This window comes from Myotis yumanensis, unplaced genomic scaffold, assembly GCF_028538775.1.
Source record: "Myotis yumanensis isolate MYYU_CA2020_CCGP unplaced genomic scaffold, mMyoYum1.0.hap1 SCAF_6, whole genome shotgun sequence".
In the NCBI taxonomy this organism is placed as follows: Eukaryota; Metazoa; Chordata; class Mammalia; order Chiroptera; family Vespertilionidae; genus Myotis; species Myotis yumanensis.
The window spans coordinates 79,549,476-79,573,254 of record NW_027223757.1 but is presented as its reverse complement, the minus strand read 5'-3'; the positions used below and the strand labels follow the sequence as shown (position 1 = coordinate 79,573,254).

At 38.5% G+C, this 23,779-nt stretch overlaps 1 protein-coding gene across 2 annotated transcripts in view; it reads left to right on the top strand.

Annotated features, from left to right (window-relative positions):
• The window catches only part of PTCHD4 (patched domain containing 4), a 163,062-nt gene extending 141,284 nt beyond the window's left edge, over positions 1-21,778 (top strand). For both annotated transcript variants that reach the window (XM_070419367.1, XM_070419366.1), the window contains exon 3: positions 20,145-21,778. In XM_070419367.1, coding sequence (XP_070275468.1) covers positions 20,145-21,778 — 1,634 coding nt within the window. The remainder of the gene's footprint in view (positions 1-20,144) is intronic.
• The last annotated feature ends 2,001 nt before the right edge of the window (positions 21,779-23,779 follow it).

Sequence of the window (23,779 nt, the reverse complement as noted above, 5' to 3'; positions counted from 1 at the left end):
CTAAATAAAATTTAACTTAAAATGAATGATAGACCTAAATGAAAGAGCTAAAATGAGAAATATCTTGAGAGAAAATAATGGAGTAACTCCTAATGATCCTGGGTAAGCAAAGCCTCCTTAAACATGATATCAAATTCAAAAGCAACAAAAGAAAGCATGGGTAAATAGAGTTTTCTCAAAATTAAAAAATTTTGTGTTTCAAAAGATACCATCAAGAGAACAGACAACTGACAAAGAGAAAATATTTGCAAATCACATATCTGATAAAAGGCTATATCCAGAAATGTTGCAATCTAATAACAAAAAGACAAATAATCCAACTAAAAAGTGAGCAAAAAATCTACACTAATAAAAGAGAAACATGCAAATTGACCATCCCTCTGTGACACCCACCAGCCAATCAGAGTGAGTATGCAAATTAACCCAACAAAGATGTTGGTTAATTTGCATATGCAGGCACAGAGTGAAGAATGAAGAGAGCATAGAAGGAAGCCAAGCACTGCAGAAGGGAGCGAAGCTGCAGAGAAGCAAGCAGGGCGGCGGAGACAGGAGCGAAGCCAACCTCGGCAGGCTTTGCTCCCTTCTCTGCATCACTCCAGGCACAGGAAGCTCTATTCTTGTAGGAATAGGCCTGAGGAAGCCCTATTCTTGCAGGAATCTTCCTGCAACAGGCCTCTAGTTGAATATATATTTATCTTAAGATAAATAAATGGCCAGAATGTCTGAAATATGAGCAGCATCATTAGTCAGTAGATAAATGCAAATCAAAACTTCAGTGAGCACAGCATATCTCTTAAGATGGCTAAAATTTAAAAGTTGGACAATAACAAGTGTTGACGAGATTGTGGAGGATTAGAACCTTTCATACATTGCTAGAAGTATAAAATGAGACAGTGCTTTAGAAAACAATCTGACAATTCCTAAAAATACTAAATGTAGAGTTATTATATGACTCAACAGTTCTACTCATAGGTGTATACCCAAAAGAAATGAAAACATATGTACACACAAAAAACTTATATGCAAATGTTCAAAGCAGCATTATTCATGATAGCCAAAAAGTAAAAACTATCCAAATAAAATGTGGTATATTCATACAGTGGAATAATATTTAGCCATAAAAACAAATGAAGTATTGATACATGCTATAATAGGGCTTCCTCTGGCCTATTCCTACAAGAATAGAGCTTCCTGTGGCCGGAGTGAAGCAGAGAAGGGGGCAGAGAAGGGTAGCATGTAAAGTTTAAAGTTTTCGTAAAGCAAAAGAAGCCAATTTCAAAAGACTGCATCTTGTATGACTCCATTTATATGTAATGTCCAGGAAATTGACAAATCTATAGAGACAGAAAGTAGATTATGGTTAGTTAGGACTGGTGGATGATGGGATAGATATGGGAAATAAGGAGTGACTGCTAATGAGTATGAGATTTTTATGGAGGGGGGTGATGAAATGTTTTAAAATTGTGGTGATGGTTACACAACTCTAATATACTAAGGATTATTGAATTATACACTTTAAATGGGTGAATAATACAGCACATATCTCAATAAAGCTGTTAAAAATCCAAAGGAAGGGGTTCACTTTTCATATCTTTTTTTTTTCTATTTAATTTGAAAACCCCATTAGGACAACATGCAAAGTTATTTTAGAAAATGTTTGCTCTCCAGACTCACCTCTATACCCAATAAAATGAATTCAAACTCAGAAATCTATAACATCTGCACAATATTAAGTCCATGTTATGTTATGAAGCACAATAGAGTATTACTGTTTCCACAGCCATTTCACAAATACCATCCTATTTGGTGGCAGTCAGGGGAAATAGTTTATTAAATTTGTCAAAAGCATTTCTTAAGCATCTATAATCTACTACAGTGAAAGCTTGGGTGTATGGAAGCAAAGAAACATAGAATATTACTTTGTGGAGTTAACAAAATACATGGAATGACAAGAATAAGAGAGGAGAAATAAAAAAGTATTTAACTAGGTGCATATTATATGGGAGAAATTCTTGTGAGAATCCCAGGGTTTGTGGCATACATGGTATTATTTTATAGTCCTACTATGAAGGGGAAAGGCCCTCCTAGACCTGTATCTACTTTGATACTCTGCTTTAGTAACTTACCTTTGACTCCGTGGGAGCAAATACTCTTCTGTTAGCAGAGAATCAAACTCCCTTGTCACCCGTGGGAGCTAGGTGGAGGTTCTTGGGGTGCCGCTGAAATAATAATTTTCAGAAGTCCCCATGGGAAGATGGGATGTGGGAAAAGGCTTCATTTGTGTGAAGTTACATTTCTCAAGTTCCAAAGACCCCTGCCCCTTAAGCCAGTTCTTGAAAAGGTGCAGCTGGAGTTCCAGCAGAGCCAGAAACCAGGCAGTGTCCAGTGTTTCTGCTCCCTGTTGAAGCCGGGTGTGGCTCAGCATCCAAGCTAATTCAAGTCCACTAGTCCATGTGTGAGGTCCAACATGGCCATGTGCCATGTGGGCACAGGGGAGAGCAGCCCCCTGCACAGGAGTCACAGGAACCCTGCGCCCTGGGGGGAAGGAGAAAGAAAGAGAGAGAGAGAGAGAGAGAGAGAGAGAGAGAGAGAGAGAGAGAGAACTTTCTTTGTTTGGAAGTTCATATATTCAGGGAGAGAGAGAGAGAACTTTCTTACATACATTCAGGTTTGGAGCACTTGCAGTGGCCACACCCATCCTGGCCACTAATTTGTTCCCAGGTATGACTGGCAGACAGGTATGTACCTTCGTACATCAATCAGACCTTACTGGGCATGTGTCTAAATTGTTTTTGTGCAATCCCTTCCTCCATCAATTGGCTAGGAAGAGACTTGGAGAGGGTTAAATGCAGTTTCCTGGCAAAGCTGTATAAATGGCATGCCTATATTTAGTCTTCCCTTTCCTCCTTTCCTGTTCAATAATAACCAGGTTATTACAGCAGCATCACTTCCACTTATGCATACTTCTAGTCTTCTCCCTGGAGGAGGAATCTAAGGCAAAAAGCTTTGCATTTATTCATACAATTCTTCGCAGGAAAAGAGTGACATCCTTTTTGATTGGAGAAATAGGGAGAATCTGACTTCCGATGGCCCCAACACCACAAGGGACCTAAAGCACATCTGTTTCTCTTTCCTTCTTTCTTTCCCTTGTTGGCATCCCCCTTTACTTCCCCACAATGGAATGGCCTCCCTCCTCTTGCAAGGGATGTATGTCTTTCTGAAATGACTTTGTCTTTAACTGGAAGGATGTTTACATTAGGTTGGGAGGTAACAGGCTCCAGTGTCCTCCCATCTAGTGTTACCACAAGCTAGCTGATAAATTCATTGCTGCTTAGCTCAGGTTGTGGGATTTACTCTATTTACAAGAGCCCTTGAGAAGCAATTTGACGGTAGCATGTGCACACTGAACTGACCCCAATCCCTGGCACGGCCGATGAGACTTTCTTCTTCTGACCCCATGCTTCCACTCTTGTCCAAAGAGGAAAATTCCTTAGACACAATACATGTTTTGTAGGGTTTTTTAAATAGTTTTCCTAATTACTGTGTGTAGGGCCAGGTCTAATCATGGAAATGGTACTCATTAAGCAGATATTTAAAAATTGTTATTAGCCAAAAAGATTCCAGAAGTTACCTAAAATTGTAGACACAGGGTTATGATAGTGAAAAATGCAGTTTAAAAATGTAAAACGCTGTTTGGGAAGGATCACACAATTACAGAAAAAGAAAACTGCAGCTTGAATATGCTGTGTTTATGGCTTGCCTGCTCTATGTCTACTTATCGGACTGTGAAATTAGAGATGCTCCTTCACTGATCACCTCACAGGTAATGTCTGGAAATCAGTCATTCAATCAATCAACCTTGCTGGGTTCTACGCAGTGGAGAATACTCATCCAAGAAGCTAAATGAGAGTCAAATTTTCATCCTTATAATCAGGGGCGGGAACATCCGGCCCGTGGGTCATATAAGGCCTACAAAACCATGTGGTCCAGCCCTGCCAAGGCAACTGCAGGTAAGACTTGAAATTCAATAAATCCAAGAGGTTTTTTCACAGCCACATACATTTATATTAAGTGAATTACATTAAGTGAATGATGTTATCAATATCCAAATGGCCCTTGGCAGAAAAAGGTCCCCCACCCTGAAAATATAAATGGAGGCACAGCATTTCCCAAAGTCCCTCATAAACGTGGAATGGTGACCTTAAATGGAACCAGAGGCTAAGATAGGGATCTCCACCTAACAAACCCCAAATCTAGATTTCCCCCTGCTCCCTGTAAGGAGAGTTAAGTAGATCTTCAAGGCAACCCCCCTAAGATTTCCTTAGCTGACAACTGCAAGGAAGACTCTTTGCCTTACAAATCCGGTTGCTGTCAGAAGAGAGTGTGCCAGAGACGGACGTTAAGATACGGGAACACGGACAGGAGTGCTTCCTGCAGGGGATGAGAAAGCCGAGGGTAGGTTCTGACCTTCTCACTCATCTGTTACACAGGCAGTGCTGGAGAGAGAAAGGGGCTTCCACTTACCGTGTTAGGGGAATAGTACCCAGTCCATTGATAAATTGTCACAAGTGTTTTCAGGCTGTCAGCACCAGTGTTTGGAAGAGTGATTAAGGAGAACGAACAAGGACTGGAAGATACCCTAGCACTATCAAAATGACAATGGAGCGGAAGCCCCTTCTTCATGGAAATAGGAGAAGTAGGGAACAAGAAACACCCCCCGAAAAAAATACTAGAACACCAGAAATTTTGGAAACTCAGAGGCACACATCCATTCATCAATTTTACAATAAATATTTACTGAGCTCTAAGTACTGCCTTAAGAAATGGTGATATAACCATCAAAGCATGACATAGCTGCTGCCCTCAAGATCAGTCTATTCATAGAGTTAAGAAGCTGAAGATATGGGTTCTGGTCCTGACTATCAAAGGGACTCTGTTAACGCACATGTCCCTGCTCTTCTGCATTTCCACTTTCTAACTACTAAATAATGGGCGGGGGTAAGGGAGGGGGTGGGGGGGATAGTACGTATACTTCCAGGAGTTCATGAGATCATATGCAATGATATCCCTCAGGATCCCTTTGTGTGTATATCCTCATTAGCGGGTCCTTCCTTTGTGCCCAGCCTACTTTGTCAACATACATTCATTTTAGGAAAGGATATGAAAAACTCATTCATCCAAAGGACTAAATCACTATGCTTACAAGGTGGATCTTCCCAGGAGTATTTCCATTTTCATGGAAGACTAACTCCTTAAATTGCATACTAAAATAATTTCCACTTGCAGATTTCCACACAGTAACATTTTTTCTTAGCATTAAAGTGGCTGGCAACTCTCCTAACTAATCTGGCCAGCCCTGCTGCATGGAGGGCTAGTACAGAAAATCTGTCTGTTTTTGGTTTTTTTTATGTGCTGTATTAGTTTATTTGCAGATTTTCTAAAAAAATACTTTCTATCCAGGCAGTATTCTTAGGATACTCTGTCTCATGAGAAAGAAATGGATGTTTCCTTTGAGGTCCTCCACAGTTGGTGAAGACAGGCTTTGTGAAATACTGACATGACCACATTTGACATAGAAATCACCCCAACTGTCAAATTAGAAGAGACTGTCACCCTAGCTGGATTGGCTCAGTGGATAGAACGTCAACCTGCGGACTGAAGGGGCCCAGGTTTGATTCCGGTCAAGGGCACGTACCTTGGTTACAGGCTCCATCCCCAGTAGGGGCCGTGCAGGAGGCAACCAATCTATGATGTTCATCTCTCATTGATCTTTCTGTCTCTCTATCCCTCTCCTTCCTCTCTCTCTCTCTCTCTCTCTCTCTCTCTCTCTCAAATCAATACAAAACATAAAAAAGAGTCTGTCATCGCCCACTAAAGCACAGGAGAAGAGGGAAGGAGTATAACAATTCACAGGATGTAATATGAGTTCCAATGCTGTGTTTCCTAACTGTAATTCAGCGATGATCACAGGACCTATCACCCTCTGCTCCCTGTGATGTCTTGGTCAACTTCTGAGCTTACAAGTTTAGCTATACAATTTTATCAACACTAGACTAAAAGAAGTATTACCTGAGTACCCTTTATTCCATGACACTGCTAGGTACTGGGGGACAAACAAAAAATGAAGACATATCCTCGGTTTCAAGGCACTCACACTGCTATATAATACTTCATGTGGAATTCTATGCAGATGTCATCAGAGAAAGTAATGAGATGCTTGGCCTGGAGCAGATGAAGGTACCATGCACCGTCGCCAATATGTGAATTAGGGATGTGAGGCAGAAAAAAAAATGGTAAATATTCCAAACAACACAACTGAAAGCAAATTTTAGAAATTTCAAGAAACTAATTTCGACATAGAATATGGGAAAGCTTTCCAAATTAGTACCTGGGCAGGAGGTGCACTTGAGCATATGAAAAGAGAGGACCCATTGGGGGAAGGCTGAGCGTTCTCTCAAGTAGCACCATGATTTGCATGTGGTGGGTGCTGCACTAATATCTGCTGATTAGTTGATCAATTTCTTTTGGAGGTCTGCTTATTTACTGAATAACCCCATACCACTGTTAATACAGTCAACCCCTTGATAAAGAGAAACTCAGGCACCAGAAATAGAATTAACTTACCAGCTGCCGACATTCTTTTATTAGTTCTTTATTCAACATTTCTGTGCCCTGGATTGTTTTAAGTAAATTATAAGTAAAAATGTTCTGAGAAGAAATAATGTGGACCTATTTTTTTTTCATTATGTAATTGCTGAAATTGCCTGAGAGTTTTAATGTGTATTTAAGGATTAGAAACTTTCAGATTATTTGCTTAAACTTCCTGATGGTGAATTGGCCAAAAATCATTCTTTCATAGAATTTACTTGCTCATTCTATGGTCATACCTATCTGGGAGAATTTCCATTTGACTGTTTCTTATTTTTTTTTAAAATTGAGATATGATTAACATGTAGCATTATGTCATATTACATATTAGTTTTAGGTATTCAATAAAATAATTTGATATTTGTATATATTGTAAAATGATCACCATGATAAATCTAGTTAACATCACACAGTTACAATTTTTTTGTTGTGATAAGAATTTTTAAGATTTACTCTCTTAGCAACATTCAAATACATAATACAGTATTATTAATTACTAGAGGCCCGGTGCACAAAATTCATACACTGGGGAGGGGGTGGTCCCTCAGCCCAGCCTGTGCCCTCTTGAAGTCTGGGAGCCCTTGGGGGATGTCCAACTGCTGCAGAGGCTGGAGAGGCTCCCACCACCACCACTGCACTTCCAGCTGTGATCCCAGCTTCTAGCTGAGCGGCACTTCTCCTGTGGGAGCTTACTGACCACCAGAGGGCAGCTCCTGCATTGAGTGTCTTCCTCCTGGTGGTCAGTGTGGGTCATAGTGACCCGTCTTTCTGCTGTTTGGTTGATTTGCATATTAGCCTTTTATTATATAGGATAGTCACCATGTTGTACATTACATCACCAGGACTTATTTTATAACTCTCAGGGTGTATATTTTGATCATCTTTACCCATTTCTCCCATTCTTCATTCTCCATCTCTGATAACCACCAATCTATTCTCTGCATCCATTAGTTTGTTTTTTGTTTTGTTTTTAGATTTCACTTATCAGTGAGGTCTTACACTATTTGTCTTTCTTTGTCTCATCTATTTCATTTAATATAATGCTCTCAAGTCCTTTCATGTTGTCACAAATGGCAGGATTTTCTTCATTTATTTTTGTGGTTATATAATTATTTGTATCCATGTATCATACATCAATATTACTTAGGTTATTTCCAGATCTTGGTTATTATAAATAATGCTGCAGTGATATCTTTTCAAGTTAGCAACTTAGTTTCCTTGAGAAAAAATACCCAGTAGTGAAATTACTGAATCATGTGATAGTTGTATTTTTAGATTTTTTAAGGAACCTCTATACTGTTTTCCATAGTGGCTGCATCAATTTATATTATCAATAAAAGTGCACAGGGTCATTTTTTCTCCACACCCTCACCAACACTTGTTATATTTTGTTATTTTCAAAATTTATTCTTGTCAGTATTACAGATGTCCTCCAGTCCCCCCTCCCACTTTACTTCCCTCCACCTAGCCCCCGCCCTACCTCAGGCCTTCACCACACTATTGTCTGTGTGCAAGAGTTATGTATATATTTGTATCTGTTTGGTTAATCTCTTCCTGTCTTCCCCACCCCACTTCCCTCTGAGATCTGTCAGTCTGTTCCAGGCATCCATGCCACTGGACCTATTTTGTTCATTAATGTATTTTATTCATTAAATTCCACACATAAGTGAGATCATGTGATATTTGTCTTTCTCTGTCTGGCTTATTTTGCTTCACATAATAGTCTCCAGGTTCATCCATGCTGTTGCAAAAGGTAAGACTTCCTCCCTTTTTACAGCAGTGTAAATATACCACAACTTTTTTATCCACTTATCTGCTGATGCGCACTTGGGCTGTTTCCAGATATTAATAGCCATTTTAATATGTGTGAGGTGCTTTCTCATTCTGGTTCTGGTTTGCATTTTCCTGATGATTAGTGATGTTGTGCTGTTTCTTGATTAAATTTTGACTAATGGAAATGGGCAGGACAAAGTCCAGGAGGGTTATTAAGATGGAAAGAGGAAATAGATTTAACTCGTTACACAAGAGGGTAATGAGTTTCCTACCATTTCCATTCACTGGAGCTGTGTTTGGTGGCCTGACATGTCATCATGATTAGCTGTTATTTCAATAGACAACTTCAAGACTGAAACACAGAATTGTGACTATGAGAGCCGGTGCTCGGGACCCCTCTACCAGGATGCTATCTGCCCCACCCGCTGTCCTCTATCTTTTGCCTTTGGGAATTAACACCGATAATTTTCTAAGATAACTCTCCTCTAGAAATGTGTGTTGCCATAAGGCTAAACTAGGCTGTGGGCTGCTGAAAGGGGACAGATTACAGAAAAATACATCGAGAAAGAGCCTTTTCAACTGAAAAGGAAGTCTGTACTTATCAGGGATGTATTAAACGATACCAGTTCAGTGGCTTGGAGAGTGGCCTCTGGTAGAGGTCTCCTTGCTGAGGGGCTCAGCCAACTGCCCAGCATCGCTGCTGTACTCTCCTGGAGGTGACTCTGCTTTGCCCTGTGAGGTGCTGAATACAGAAATCAGTGGCTGCAAAGCTCCCTTTCAGCCTCTCTCCAGCTAATGAGAGCGATTCTATTAGCTTATTCAGAATTGGAACACACAGGTAAGAATGCTGCAATTAGTTGAATCCAGTTAACTAAAACCCTTTATTAATCAGCATTTCCCACAATTAACATGTAACAAAAAAGGCAAAATACAAAATAGTAATCAGAGAAGAAAACTTTTAAACTTGGCTCTAGGTTTGGTACACATTCAATCCAAACTCCCACACTTTACAACTATATAATAGTAGTCAATAATGCCTACTATTTGAGGGAATTCTAATTGTGTATCAAACATTTATACTATGGGGTTCATGTCTAGGTTACCTTTAACATAGAAATCCTTTGAAACAGATTTTAAAATTTTACAATTTGTCAAATCTGGCCATGGAGTTGTTACTTTGCCCAAGATAACAAATCTAGTAGATGGTATTAATGACGCATAAACCCATAGAACTCAATGCTTTAACCAATATGCAATATTGCCTCCTGATTATTGGTGCATGATAAAATGATAACTCGGAAACATATTATTCAATAAATAATAATAGCTAATTCATTGAGTGTTTCCTGTGTTCCAGGCACTGCTCGGGCACACTGTAACTATTATCTCATTTAACCTTCACTTAATCCCCTAAAAGAGGTACTATTTTTATCCTCCTTTTCCAGACAAGGAAAGTGAGGCACATAGAGGTTAAACTAATTCTCTCTACCTCACATATTATACAATTGATAAAGCCAGAACTGGAACCAAAATGTGTTACTTCAGAGCACATTCTTTTAATTGCTACACATGCAATTATCTTTTTCTTCCCCTTCCTTCCTCCCTCCCTCCCTCCCTTCCTTCTTCTCCCTTTCCTCCCTTCTTCCCTACCTCTCTTCCTTCCTTCCTTCCTTCCTTCCTTCCTTCCTTCCTTCCTTCCTTCCTTCCTTCCTTCGGATTTGATACAGTACAGAAGAGAAATACAAATCGAATGCAATTTAGAATGATCTTATTCAATAAAGTTAATCAACCAATAAAAGTTGAATCAAAAAGGAAGTTCTGGTTGATGAATTTAATGACTCAGATGATTCAATTCCTGAGCTCTCTGGTTAATTAAATTTCCACAGGCTTCAGGCTATTCTGTTCAGAGAGAATTCCAGCCCATGGGATATTTTTATTTCATCTTTATTTCTAAGAAAGACAGCAAAACACTCAAGGATGCTCCCAGAAAACTTGCCCTTTGAAACATTATGCTTTTATCAAGCATTTGTGCTATAGCTTTGAAGATTTTCTTTTGAACAGTATTTATTAGAAACCAAACTGTGCATAATTGAAATTTGCCAACATTCTTTCCATTTCAAACATGTTACTGAATGATTGAATCAGAAATTTTTAAAGTATTCTCCAGATCTTGGTGTTGCACAAATCCTAAGTCATCACCACTTTTTCTCTTTATAAGATTGAAGAGCCCCAAATCTTGTAATTAATGAACTGCTAAATTAAAACATATAGCTGTGATGTGGTTTTCAAGTGGGATAAATGGGAGCTATTAACTTCAAAAGGATGACATTTTACCGTATTTTCCTAAAACATTCAGAACATTTTTTTCAAATGAATAAATTAGTTTTTCTAGCTTTTTTGTTATATCTGTGTCTTACCTCAATAAACATTAGGATAATCTTAATTTTTATTCCTGTACATTCTTGTATTTATTATTATCTTTTTTATATAATCTCTTGATTTTTATGCATATGTTTGTGTTTAGTTTATAAATTACCAACCACTTCTTTTGACAATTGTAAGATTTTCTGACCAATGACCCATTCTTCCATTTATTGCTCTCCTCTGCTTAAAGCAATGACATTTTAGTTCTACTTGGCTCCTCCTTCTTTCTCCTATATTAACACGTATCTATATTATCTTCCTCTCAAAACATTTTTCAGTCCTCATATGCCCAACTGTCATTCTCTCTTCAGTGAGGATGCAACTAAAATATTACTTCTACTAGGAAGCCATCCTTTTACTAGTGATGTGGTCTGGAAAGTCAAATCGTCCAGGAATTAACTCTCACTCAATAATACTGTTCTATTACCTACACTCAAATAAATCAAATTAAAAAGTCAACAATAGCCTGGCTGGCATGGCTAAGGAGTTGAGCATTGACTTATGAACCAGGAGGTCAGGGTTCAATTCCCGGTCAGAACACATACCCAGGTTATGGGCTTGATCCCCAGTAGGGGCCATGTAGGAGGCAGCTGATCAATAATTCTCATTGATATTTCTGTCTCTCTCTCCCTCTCCCTTTCTCTCTGAAATCAATAAAAATGTATTTTTTTAAAGTCAACAGTAACAACAGAAGTTTTATTTAATTTTTTTTTCAAAATACTTATATATACTAAAATGCAAATGCCGTCAAGCAAAAGACCACAAGGAACACTACTGTAATTGAACAAATTTCGGTTTGTTGACTTGTTACAAAGAGGAAGAACATATTTTTTGGTGACTGTGGGAGCATTTCCGGAAGTAGGTATTATAATGGACATACTATATGATTTTTGCAAGTGTTAGGTGATTTGGAAGAGGGCTCAAGGCAGCATGATTGGTTACTATCAAGAAGGGAGTATGATTCTATGATCAATTATCTTAATAATTTTTATACCTAAAAAGTGAGAAGACCAGACCAAGACTACACTGTGATTGGCAAAGAAGCAGGAATCACTTCTATTCCTTTTTTAAAAACTTTATTGTTGAAAGTATTACATAATGTCTCTTCTTCCCCCCATTGACCTCTTCTAGCCTGCGCCCCACCTCCCCACACCAAGCCTTTACCACCCTAGTGTCTGTGTCCATGGGTCATGCATACAAGTTCTTTTCTTTTTTTTTTTTTTTTTTTTAATATATTTTATTGACTTTTTACAGAGAGGAAGGGAGTGGGATAGAGAGTTAGAAACATTGATGAGCGAGAAACATTGATCAGCTGCCTCCTGCACGCCCCCTACTGGGGATGTGCCCGCAGCCAAGGTACATGCCCTTGACTGGAATGGAACCTGGGACCCTTCAGTCTGCAGGCCGATGCTCTATCCACTGAGCCAAACCGGTTAGGGCAAAGTTCTTTTCTTGATCTCTTTCCTCCACCTTCCCTCTGAGGTAAGAGGATATTTGGTCCGTTTTATGTTTTAGACAGTGTTTTTGTTTTGTTTCGCCCAGTGATAATCATGGAGCGGTCTTAGAGCTGATTCCATCCCAGTCACAGCGTGGTGTTGTTTGATGCTGTTCTGCCAGGCTGTGGTCAATAGGACAGTGTTGAGCGCAGCTGTGAGTACCCGCCCAGCTTCTGGCAAGACCAATGCCTACGTGAGAGCATCCAGCTATCAGAACTGCTTTTTTCTTTCTCGGGAACAATGTATATTTATTTCATGAAACTTAAGAGACCATGAAAGCATTGAGAAGAAAATGGAAAGCTTCCTGGTAGTCATTTTTCCCCCAAATGGGGATGCCAGGGAGAGGGAGAAAACAGGATATCATGCCATCATGTGTGAGCTGGCCCTGCTGTAGTGCTTCAGCTCTTGGCAGCCCTGAGGCCCTGCAGCAAGGAAAGCTGAAAAGAGAGTACCGCCTCCCTCCACCCGCCAGCTGGCTCAGCTATGGTGGTAAAGATAGCAGTAACCAAGCTGCATTCAGAAGGCAGCATTCAAAGTCAAATGATTTGGAAGGTTCTCCGTGGCACACATCCTACAATTGCTAGCATTGAGCTTTTCCAGTCAATATAGTCCTTACTGGGTACTAAATACATGCGTTAACTTCTCTAAAACTCATCACAATTCTATGAAGTAGGTCCCATTGTTATCTCATTTTACAGATGAGGAAACATATGGAGAGGTTCAAAAAACAATCTGCCCATCATCACAGAGCTAGGAAGTGAAATATATGGAATTTAAATTCAAGCTGTCTGGCTCTGGGGAATGTGCTACTAACCAATATAAAATAGTGCTATTTATCTAGCTGGGTCCACTTTGAGTATTAAAACTTTTATTGTAATAGTTATTAGGTTCAAAACAACCCTATTACCTCTCTCTATTTCTATCTCTGTTATCTTCTCTCTCTCTCTCTCTCTCTCTCTCTCTCTCTCTCTCTCTCTCCTCTCTCCTAGTACCAGTATATATATATATATATATATATATATATATATATATATATATATAAATTTTTTTAACTTTTGCCCTAGTTGGTTTGGCTCAGTGGATAGAGCATCAACCTGCAGACTGAGTATTCCAGGGTTCAATTCTGGTCAGGAGCACATGCCCGGATTGTGGACTCAATCCCCAGTAGGGGGTGTGCAGGAGGCAGCCAGTCAAGGACTCTCATCATTGATGTTTCTATCTCTCCCCTCCTCTATGAAATACTAGTAAATGAAACAAAAATATTAATTTTTTAAAACTTTTTGTAGAATTACAAAAATGGCATTCAAACTTTGCTATGGGACTATATGTTCTTTTGTATGCATTGAAATATGTATAAAATATGCAACCGCTCTGAAAATCATATAATGAGAATCTGTTGCTAAATTCCATTTTTTTAAAATAAAGGACCTAATAAAATTCTCCAACCTCCTGCTAAGTGCTAAGGGATGAGTATCTGTTCAGGTTCATTTTTAATTCCTCTTTCTCATGCAATACCCTGTCTCTGTGTTTTAGCCTACCTCATCCTAGACTGGGATGGGGCATCTCAAGAGAAGCTACTTCCTGCTTAAGAGTAATATGAAGCTAGACCCACCCTCATTGCACAAAATCATCACAGATTTCTAGGTAAAAACATCAAATGCACCTGGCAAGAGCTGCTTGGAAAATTCTGTTGAATAATTTTCTACCCTATGTCTTTTTCAGCTCTGTAGGTACCAAGAGGCAAAAGCCTTGGCTATCCTTTATGAATGGAGCTTGATAACCACCTATTTATTCTAGATGAGAATTAATTAAAAATAGGCATTCTACAAAATACACTATATTCATCACCTTTAGGTTAGACATCAAGGTGATTAGAAAAATTATCATCTCTTAGGCAGCATGAGTGCTTTATGGAGCCAGTTGTACTCTACCAAAATAGCAACTTAGAGCAAATTCTTTAATTTTATATTTCATTCCCTATAGACATTTATAATGCTGAACCAGTCAAATGAATGAATCGCATGCTAATTTTGCAATTAGACATCATTGATATATATAAGCACCTCTGCCACAGAATCATTGAGTAACAATCAGCAAGTGTCCTTCTCAGTGAAATAAGGCAAACTACTATACCTGTATCCAAAATCTTATACTGAATAAAGGATGGTTCATAATAATGACTGCAAAAAAATTAAAATATCTTTAAAACTAGACACAGATTATGGCCAATTCAGTGTCACAAACATTTATTATTATTTTTTTAAATATATTTTTATTGATTTTTTACAGAGAGGAAGGGAGTGGCATAGAGAGTTAGAAACATCGATGAGAGAGAAACATCGATCAATTGCCTCCTGCACACCCCCTACTGGGGATGTGCCGGAAACCAAGGTACATGCCCTTGACCGGAATCGAACCTGGGACCCTCAGTCCGCAGGCCAATGCTCTATCCACTGAGCCAAACCAGTTAGGACACAAACATTTATTAAACACCAGTAATGTGCCAAATAATTTGGACACAAAGATGACTGAGACAAGTGCCTGCCCTAGACAGTGAGGATCTTATAGACTTACACAAAAGATAGGCCCACCAATGGATAAATTCAGCTGGGTGTAGTAGTTAGCATCATGAAATGTGTTCAGACACAAAAGCGAGACTTCTAAACAAGTGAGTTGTAATTGAAGAGGGAAAAGGGAGGTGTTAGAAATGAGATCATGATTGAGTGATATATTTAAAAATCTAAATAGGAATCAGGCAACTAAAGAGAAGGAACACTGGGTAAAGATCCTGTATAATGCCAAACAAGTGAACAATAACAAAATGCTGATTCAATATCCAGATGTTTTTGTCAGCTGCTTCACTGGTTCTGTTGACTGGGGCTTTATTTTTTCATTCATTATTTATTTATTTGGTTGGCATTGGGAAGTCACATAGCTTATAGCTCAATAGAAAGTCAAAATGCTCTTCCATCGGAGCCCAGTGGTGATTTCCACAAATACAGGTATGTTCGCAAGCTCTCATGAATGTTTTCCTTATTATTGCACAATGCTTCCATTTTCTTTCATTTAGAAAGAAGTTTTCACAACAAAATACCCGAAGATTTTTGGAATATTCAATGTGTGCACATACACACACACAGTCTTTTATTTCTATCCATTTTCTCTTTGAATTTTCTCCCAGTTTCAACTCTGTCCAGATCTTTTTCTATTTTCTTTCATGAAATTTTGCCAAAAGAAATAATAGTTATTCAATAATGTCACAACTGAGATACATATTATATTATTCTGACAAAGTTTGTAAATTATAATATAGTGGAAAGGAGTCATAATCAAAATCTGACAGTCATCTTTTAGAACATTAAATAAAATATATGTTTTGGACAATAGCTTAACCTGCTATAACAGCAAGCTAATCTCTGCTGAGCATGCAAAACAGAGCTTATTCTTGTATCATTATTTATGTATTATTTATTTGTATTACAACTGTAAACCTACTTTTGCTCCCCCTATGTATACAATGGATTATTACTCATCCATAAAAAAAATGAAATCTTACCATTTACAATATTATGGATGGACCTAGAGGATATTATGCTAAGTGAAATAAGTCAGACAAAGACAAATGCCATATGATTTCACTTATATGTGGAATCTAAAAAACAAAATAAATGAACAAACATAACAGAAACAAACTCATAGATACAGAGAACAAATTAATAGTTGCCAGATGGGAGGGAAGCTGGAAATTGTGGTAAAAAAAAAAAAAAAAAGAAGGTAAAAGGGATTAAGAAGCACAAATTGACAGTTATAAAAATAGTCATGGGGATGTAATGTACAGCATAGGGCATATAGTCAATAATTTTTTAGTAACTTCTAGTATATGTAGTGTCATATGGGTACTAGATGTACCTGGATGATCATTTCATAAGGTAAGTAAAAGTTTATTCACTATGTTGTACAACTGAAACTAATATAATATGATATATCAACAGAAATTAGAAAATAATTTTTACAAAGTATATAACTTCTCGACACAGATAATACGATGCTTTAAGTATATTATTTTTATAACGAAGAATAAGTATTTAAAAGATACATACATTTTCTGAGTCCATCTAGAATCAAGAATTATAGTATCCCAGCTGGTGTGGCTCAGTGGTTGAACATTGACCCATGAACCAAGAGGTCACTGGTTTGATGCCTGGTCAGGGCACATGCCCAGGAATAGAACTGGCTCAATCCCTAGTGGGGGGTGTACAGGAGGCAGCCAATCAATATTTCTCATCGATATTTCTATCTCTCTGTCCATCTCCCTCCTCTCTCCCTAAAAAAATCAATAAAAACATATTTTTAAAGACGAATTACAGTTGATTTAATTCAATAAGAGGTTAGTGGACATCTCTGGTCATCTATCACTTTGCCAAATGTTCTGCAGAGTATAAGTAATATAAAATTCATTCTCTGACCTTGAAGAATTTTCAGTCTAACCAAAGAGATTGACCATATCTTGAGAAAGTAATTTTGTTCCAGAGCAAAACAGCCCATCGTTGTGTGTTAAAATGAATTACTAATTAGATGCAATGGAGTTTAGGAATCAGAAAAAAAATCAATGTGTTTGGAATTTTCAGAGATAGATTCTTGGCAAAGATGAGAATTGAGCTGATCCTTAACTGTCCAATGGATAGAATTTCAATTAAATGACCAGTAATGAGGAGAAGGTGTTATATATGGCAGAAAAAAATAGCATGAACAAAACTAAGAAGATAAGACTAATCATGGGCAGGTTCATGGAGAGAGAAGATTACCCTGGCTAAAGCAGGTAAGAGATATGAACTGCTAGGAAGTAACCTAATGATGATGAGAATCAAATGAGTGAATATTGATAGGAATACCTTGTAAAATACCTAAACCTATGAATGAGATAAAACTTGCCATTTGTTTTCAATCTTTATCACACTTAAAGTGATTACTTAACCTAATACAGTTTAGCACATCTTCCTACACATACAGACCTTGGTACTATATAAAGCAACACGCTGGCCTACATAGTGTACCTAATATTCCATAAAAGTGACCATTAGCAAAAGCAAGACAAATTTAGCTATAGCCCCACATAGCTTTTCCCCTCCCCTTGTGGCTACAAAGATAACAAGAGTCCTCATTTCAGAAGAGAAGTGCTCTATTTAAATAATTATTTTAATTACCTTAACTAATATGCCAATATTACATTTTTGTCAAGGGAATAAGAGAACAAGTATCCTGTTTGGTCAAGGAGATTTGCAGAATATGGAAATTAACAATTGATGTTAAGAATCATTAGACTTAATTCAGTGATCATATATGTTGAGTTGGTAATTTTTTTATTAAATTACTTGGGGTGACATTGGTTAATAGGACCATATAGGTTTCAAGTGTACATCTCCAGGACATATGATCTGCACATGACGTTATGTGCCCACCACCCAAAGTCAAATCCTCTCTGTCACCACATGTTTGGCTCCCTTTAGTCTTTGCTACTCCCCACCCCCTTCCCACTGGTAACCACCATACTGTTGTCTGTGTCTATGAGTTTCAGTTTTATATTCCACATCTGAGTGAAATCATATGGCTCTTAGGTTTTTCTGACTCCTTTATTTTGCTTACCATAATAATCTCAAGGTCCCTCCATGTTGTTGCAAATGGCAGTATTTCATCTTTTCTTATGGCTGAGTAGTATTCCATGGTATATATATGTACCATATCATTTTTATCCAATCCTCTATTGAAGGATACTTTGGTTGTCTCCATGTCTTGGCCACTGTGAATAATGTTGCAATGAACAATGCATATGTCTTTGTGAATAAATACTTTTGAGTTTGGAGGTAGATACCCAGAAGGGAGATTGCTGTCAGAACCCTTTCTACTTGTTCAGTTACAGGATCTTTCCTGACTAGAGACCCAGAAGAGAGAACTTTGGAGAATAAATAGGTTTTTATTTGGAATAATAACTCCAGTGCAATAACAATTAATAGTTAAAGTAACTCCCAGAGTAGGTGGACCAATGTATCTTTAAAATCGAAGATAAGCATTATATACTTTTAAACCTATAAATTCCATGGTCTAACTATAAAGCAAGAATTCTTAGATACCCATGAAACAAGTTTGGGTAGGTGTTAACTCACCTACAAAACTTTGTTGGTTAGGAGTAGGTTCACTTGCATATAACCGCCTTACTTACAGCTGTTTAGACAAATGGAGATTTGATTTTCAATCCAAGAGGAAGATAGGCTAAGGCTCTTTTTGGTGGCTCCATGATGTCATTTGGGACAAAGCTCCGGCTGGTTTTCTAATAAGCAACCTTAAATGACTTCTTCTGACATGACATTGTCCAGAAATATGTCACATGAGCCACCCCTACTTGAAAGGTTGGCTGAGAAATAGAGTTTTTAACTGTGTACATTGTAGTTCCAAATAAAAGTGACAAGGAAGGGAAGGAATTATGTAGGCCAGTTAGCAAACTCTATGAACAGCACAAAATCAATGATTACAGTGAGATCTCAGCAGTGATAGTATGTTTGTTAAAGCACTACTAAGTAAACTGGGTCTATAACCCAGAACTCCACTCTCTAGGTGCCACACAAAGTCCATTTTCCAGGTTTTCTTAAATTCGTTCATTTGGTACCTCTATGCTACATTTTTTGTCTAGTGGATTTCTTGGAGAACAGCCCAAGCACAGCTTCTGTCCATGCATGGAAAAGGTTTGTCTGTAGTGCTGCTATGGCTACAAGGGCAAGACTGATCTATGAAGATTTCCATTCAGGCAGACAGTTATTGATTGCTATATCGTGGCTGATCATTGACAGAGCTAACTCAGGCAAGTGGAAAAAAAGAGAGAGAGAAACTGCAGGTATAGTATGATACCTTTATGATTTCTGATTTTGTAAAAAAGCAAGTGGTGGAATCTTAAGAGCTGTCAAGTTCCTGAAATAAAACATCTCAGCATCTATTAGCTTCAAACACATAGTAGGTGTTCAAGTAGTATTTTTGAATAAACTTTTTTTGTCTATTTACCCTTATCAAAATGTGCACAGAAGCTGGCTACAAAAAGAAGCATTTTCTATGTACTTTAATGAGGCAGTCAAACATTTAGTCACTTTACATCTCTGTGAATAAAGGCTCTCTGAGGAGCCCAGAGGAAATGCTGGCTGTAATCTCTTGCTCTGACGGTCTTGCCTTGTCTTTTATATGACCTGGCAGATTTTTTTTCGCACATCCAGTGTAAATCAAATCTATAGGAATCAGTTTCTAAGCCATTTGACCACCAAGCATATTATTAGCATTGTAAAATCAATTTAAAGCCATTTTTAAGTGTTTAAAATCATCTAATTTCCTAAATCAGAATGTAAATCAGCCTGAAATGGAGGTTAGGGACTATCAGTTAATACAACAGTTGATCAAGCACTGAGTTGGTGTTGAAGGGCTTTGAAGATGCAGGAATAACAGCCCCTCCTCTTGACAATTTATAATCCATTTAAGGAGACAATGTGTGTGCGCGCGCAGATAATGCCACATTAGATTACAACTTGTCAAATTAATAGAATGGACAATAAATACTTCATTTTTTTCCAACAAATAAATCTGGACTTTCCTAAAGTGGGAACATGGAGCAAATATGTCCTGCTATGTAACTCAAATTCTGAGATCCTGATAGGAGGATTAGAGTATAAAGTACTGTTTACCTTAGATAACCTATCAGGAATTCACTTGAATTCACATAGGAGAAAATAAAAAACAATTCTTCTTCTTCTTCTTTTCTTAAATTAGGTCATGGAACTAAAGGAGTATTTGAGCTTCTGTCTGGATGGCGGAGAACCAGAGAAAATCTGCCCTTCAAAGACAGGGTAGCAGATGCCTATTCTGATGTGATGGTCACCTATACCATGACCAGCTCCCTGTACCTCATTACCTTTGGCATGGGTGCCAGCCCATTCACAAACATAGAGGCTGTCAAGGTCTTCTGTCAGAACATGTGCGTCTCCATTCTGTTAAACTACTTCTACATTTTTTCTTTCTTTGGCTCCTGTCTGGTCTTCGCTGGCCAACTAGAGCAAAACCGCTACCACAGCATCTTTTGCTGTAAAATCCCTTCTGCAGAATACCTGGACCGCAAACCCGTGTGGTTCCAGACAGTGATGAGTGACGGGCATCAGCAGACATCCCACCATGAGACGAACCCCTACCAGCACCACTTCATTCAGCACTTCCTCCGTGAGCATTACAATGAATGGATTACCAATATCTACGTGAAGCCTTTTGTTGTCATCCTCTATCTCATCTACTCCTCCTTCTCCTTCATGGGGTGCCTGCAGATCAGTGACAGAGCCAACATCATCAATCTGCTAGCCAGTGATTCCCCGAGTGTTTCCTATGCCATGGTCCAGCAGAAATACTTCAGCAACTACAGCCCCGTGATAGGCTTCTACGTCTATGAGCCCCTCCAGTATTGGAACAGCACCGTCCAGGAGGACCTGCGGAGGCTCTGCAGTGGGTTCACTGCAATGTCCTGGGTGGAGCAGTACTACCAGTTCCTGAAAGTCAGCAACATCAGTGCCAATAACAAGAGCGACTTTATCAGTGTCCTGCAGAGTTCATTTCTGAAAAAGCCAGAATTCCAGCACTTTCGCAATGACATCATCTTCTCCAAGGCAGGGGATGAGAGCAACATCATTGCTTCTCGCTTGTACCTGGTGGCCAGGACTAGCAGAGACAAGCAGAAGGAAGTCATAGAAGTGTTGGAAAAGCTGAGGCCCCTGTCCCTGTCGAAGAGCATCCGATTCATCGTGTTCAACCCCTCCTTTGTGTTCATGGACCATTACGGCTTGTCGGTCACAGTGCCTGTTCTGATCGCAGGCTTTGGTGTTCTCCTGGTGTTAATCCTGACTTTTTTCCTAGTGATCCACCCTCTGGGAAACTTCTGGCTAATTCTTAGCGTCACCTCAATTGAGCTGGGGGTCCTGGGCTTAATGACATTATGGAACGTCGACATGGATTGCATTTCTATCTTGTGCCTTATCTACACTTTAAATTTCGCCATTGACCACTGTGCACCACTGCTTTACACATTTGTATTAGCAACCGAGCACACCCGAACACAATGTATAAAAATCTCCCTGCAAGAGCATGGGACAGCCATTTTGCAAAATATTACTTCTTTTCTTATCGGGTTGGTCCCCCTCCTATTTGTGCCTTCGAACCTGACCTTCACACTGTTCAAATGCTTGCTGCTCACCGGGGGTTGCACACTTCTGCACTGTTTTGTTATCTTACCTGTGTTCCTAACCTTTTTCCCCCCTTCCAAAAAGCACCATAAGAAAAAGAAACGTGCCAAGCGCAAGGAGAGAGAGGAAATTGAATGCATAGAAATTCAAGAGAACCCTGATCACGTCACCACAGTCTGAAGGTGTAACTAATGGATTATTTTTCTTTTCCAGTATGGCACAACGATGCAGGGCGAGTCAAGCTCAGACCTCAGCTGCTTGGGCTGGCCAGGGGTAACAAGGCAAGTCAGATCAAGAGTGAATTCCTCATGACACATCAAGGTGTCCACTTCTTGGGGGAAAGAGGGAATCAAAGAAGGGGAAACCTTCTTTTCCACCTTGTTCTCCACTAAAGATAAGTTTCTGGATGTGATCTTAGAGCTCTTCCAAGGAATGGATGGGTCAAAGAAGTGTTAGAAGTCCAAAAGAACCAACTGCTTTCAAAAAGAAAATGCTTAGGAGAGATGGAGAAGAGAGGGAAGGGGGCCTCCAAATAGGAAAATAGACATAGAAAATGTCAAAACTGTCATGGCATTTTTCATATTTGTTTTTTGAACAGGTTGGTCAAAGGAAACCTATGCATTTGGGAAGTACATATTTAATCCCGTCTAAACCAAAGGACTTCCCAATCCATTTTCTGTGTACATATACATTCATTCATATATATATATATATATATATATATATATATATGCACTTAGATGTGTCTTTACTGTACATTGGCATTTGTGTGGAGGGAGATGTCCATTTGCAGATAGGCTGGTCTTTCTTTAGAAAGTCAAATCAGCCTTAGCCAAATAAGGAGCCTTCATGGCCATTCAAAATTAACTCATGTTTCAGCAGCAAGAGTATCATTCAACTGTGTTAAGCAAAAGGATCAGAGATGTGACTCTATTAGATTCTATGTATCATGTTGTCAGTCTTTGAGATTCTTTCTTTGGAAGACTTAGCAAAAAAAATACCAAGGACATATGAATTAATTGCCACATGGACAAGGTTTAAAATCTTGTGTTAGAGCTAAATAGCTGACATGTTTTTTTTGATTGGCTTTAAATGGTTCTCTGTAATTAAGGAGGCTGATTTGGCTGCTTTCAGAGAGCTCAACCACTGCAAATGAGCATTTTATATGTACTGTCTATACATGTGTGTATAAGGGTGCGCTAGTTAGTGTGTGTGTGTGTGTGTGTGTGAGAGAGAGAGAGAGAGAGAGAGGGAGAGAGAGAATGCAATAGTTATAGTGTTCTCATTTTAGATGATAAAAATATACTGCCATGGAAGAGAGAACATTACTATAGAAGAAAGGAGGCATAGCTAGGAAACTAGTAGAATGATATAGAGTAAATGGACCATCACCATTCATCATGCACCATCTATTGGTTCTCAGAGTAAAGGAAATATTCTAATCCTATAAAATCTCTTGTGTTCCTTGAATTGATATTTGGAACATTAACCCAAGCCAAGCTCACTATTGTGGTGGTCACTGCAACTATTGAAATATCATTTTGTAGCTTCTTGCCGTATCATTGTTCTTGTTACCTGAAAAGTGCTCCTCGGTAGGCCCACTTTCTAGGGTGATTGTAGCTTTCCACAGATGGCAAGTAATTGGAACGGCGGCTGAATTCTTTTTCAAAAAAAAGTTTAAAAGCTAAAGTTTAGACCTGCTCCCCAGCAGATAGACTAAGTTTGTTGGATGCTTACTTGGATTAATGCTGTGCTTCCTGTCACAGAAAGTTACTAGAAAATGCCTTTCCTGTGCCAAGTAGTAGAATAAGTTAATTTTCAGGTAGGACTGAACAAATATCCAATGATTATAAAATCTGTTAGTAAGCTCTTTTACCTGAAAAAGAGCAACTGTTTTCCACTAACTTTGGTTGTATATTTTAATTGAATCTCAAATATTAAATCTAAGGGAAAAAAGGAAAAAAGTCAATTTCCTGGACTCAGTTAAGTTCAGAAAAGAGATATAGTAGATCTAGTCTTTGGAAATCAACTTTATGGATGAATGAAGTAATAAAACAGTGTACCTTTTACAAATAAAGAGTTTACCGCAATATTAAGGGGAAGGAGAACTGTTTCTAAAATAAAATAAAATAAAAAAACACTTTAGCCAAACTTTATTTTATTAAATGGAGTTTGATTTGT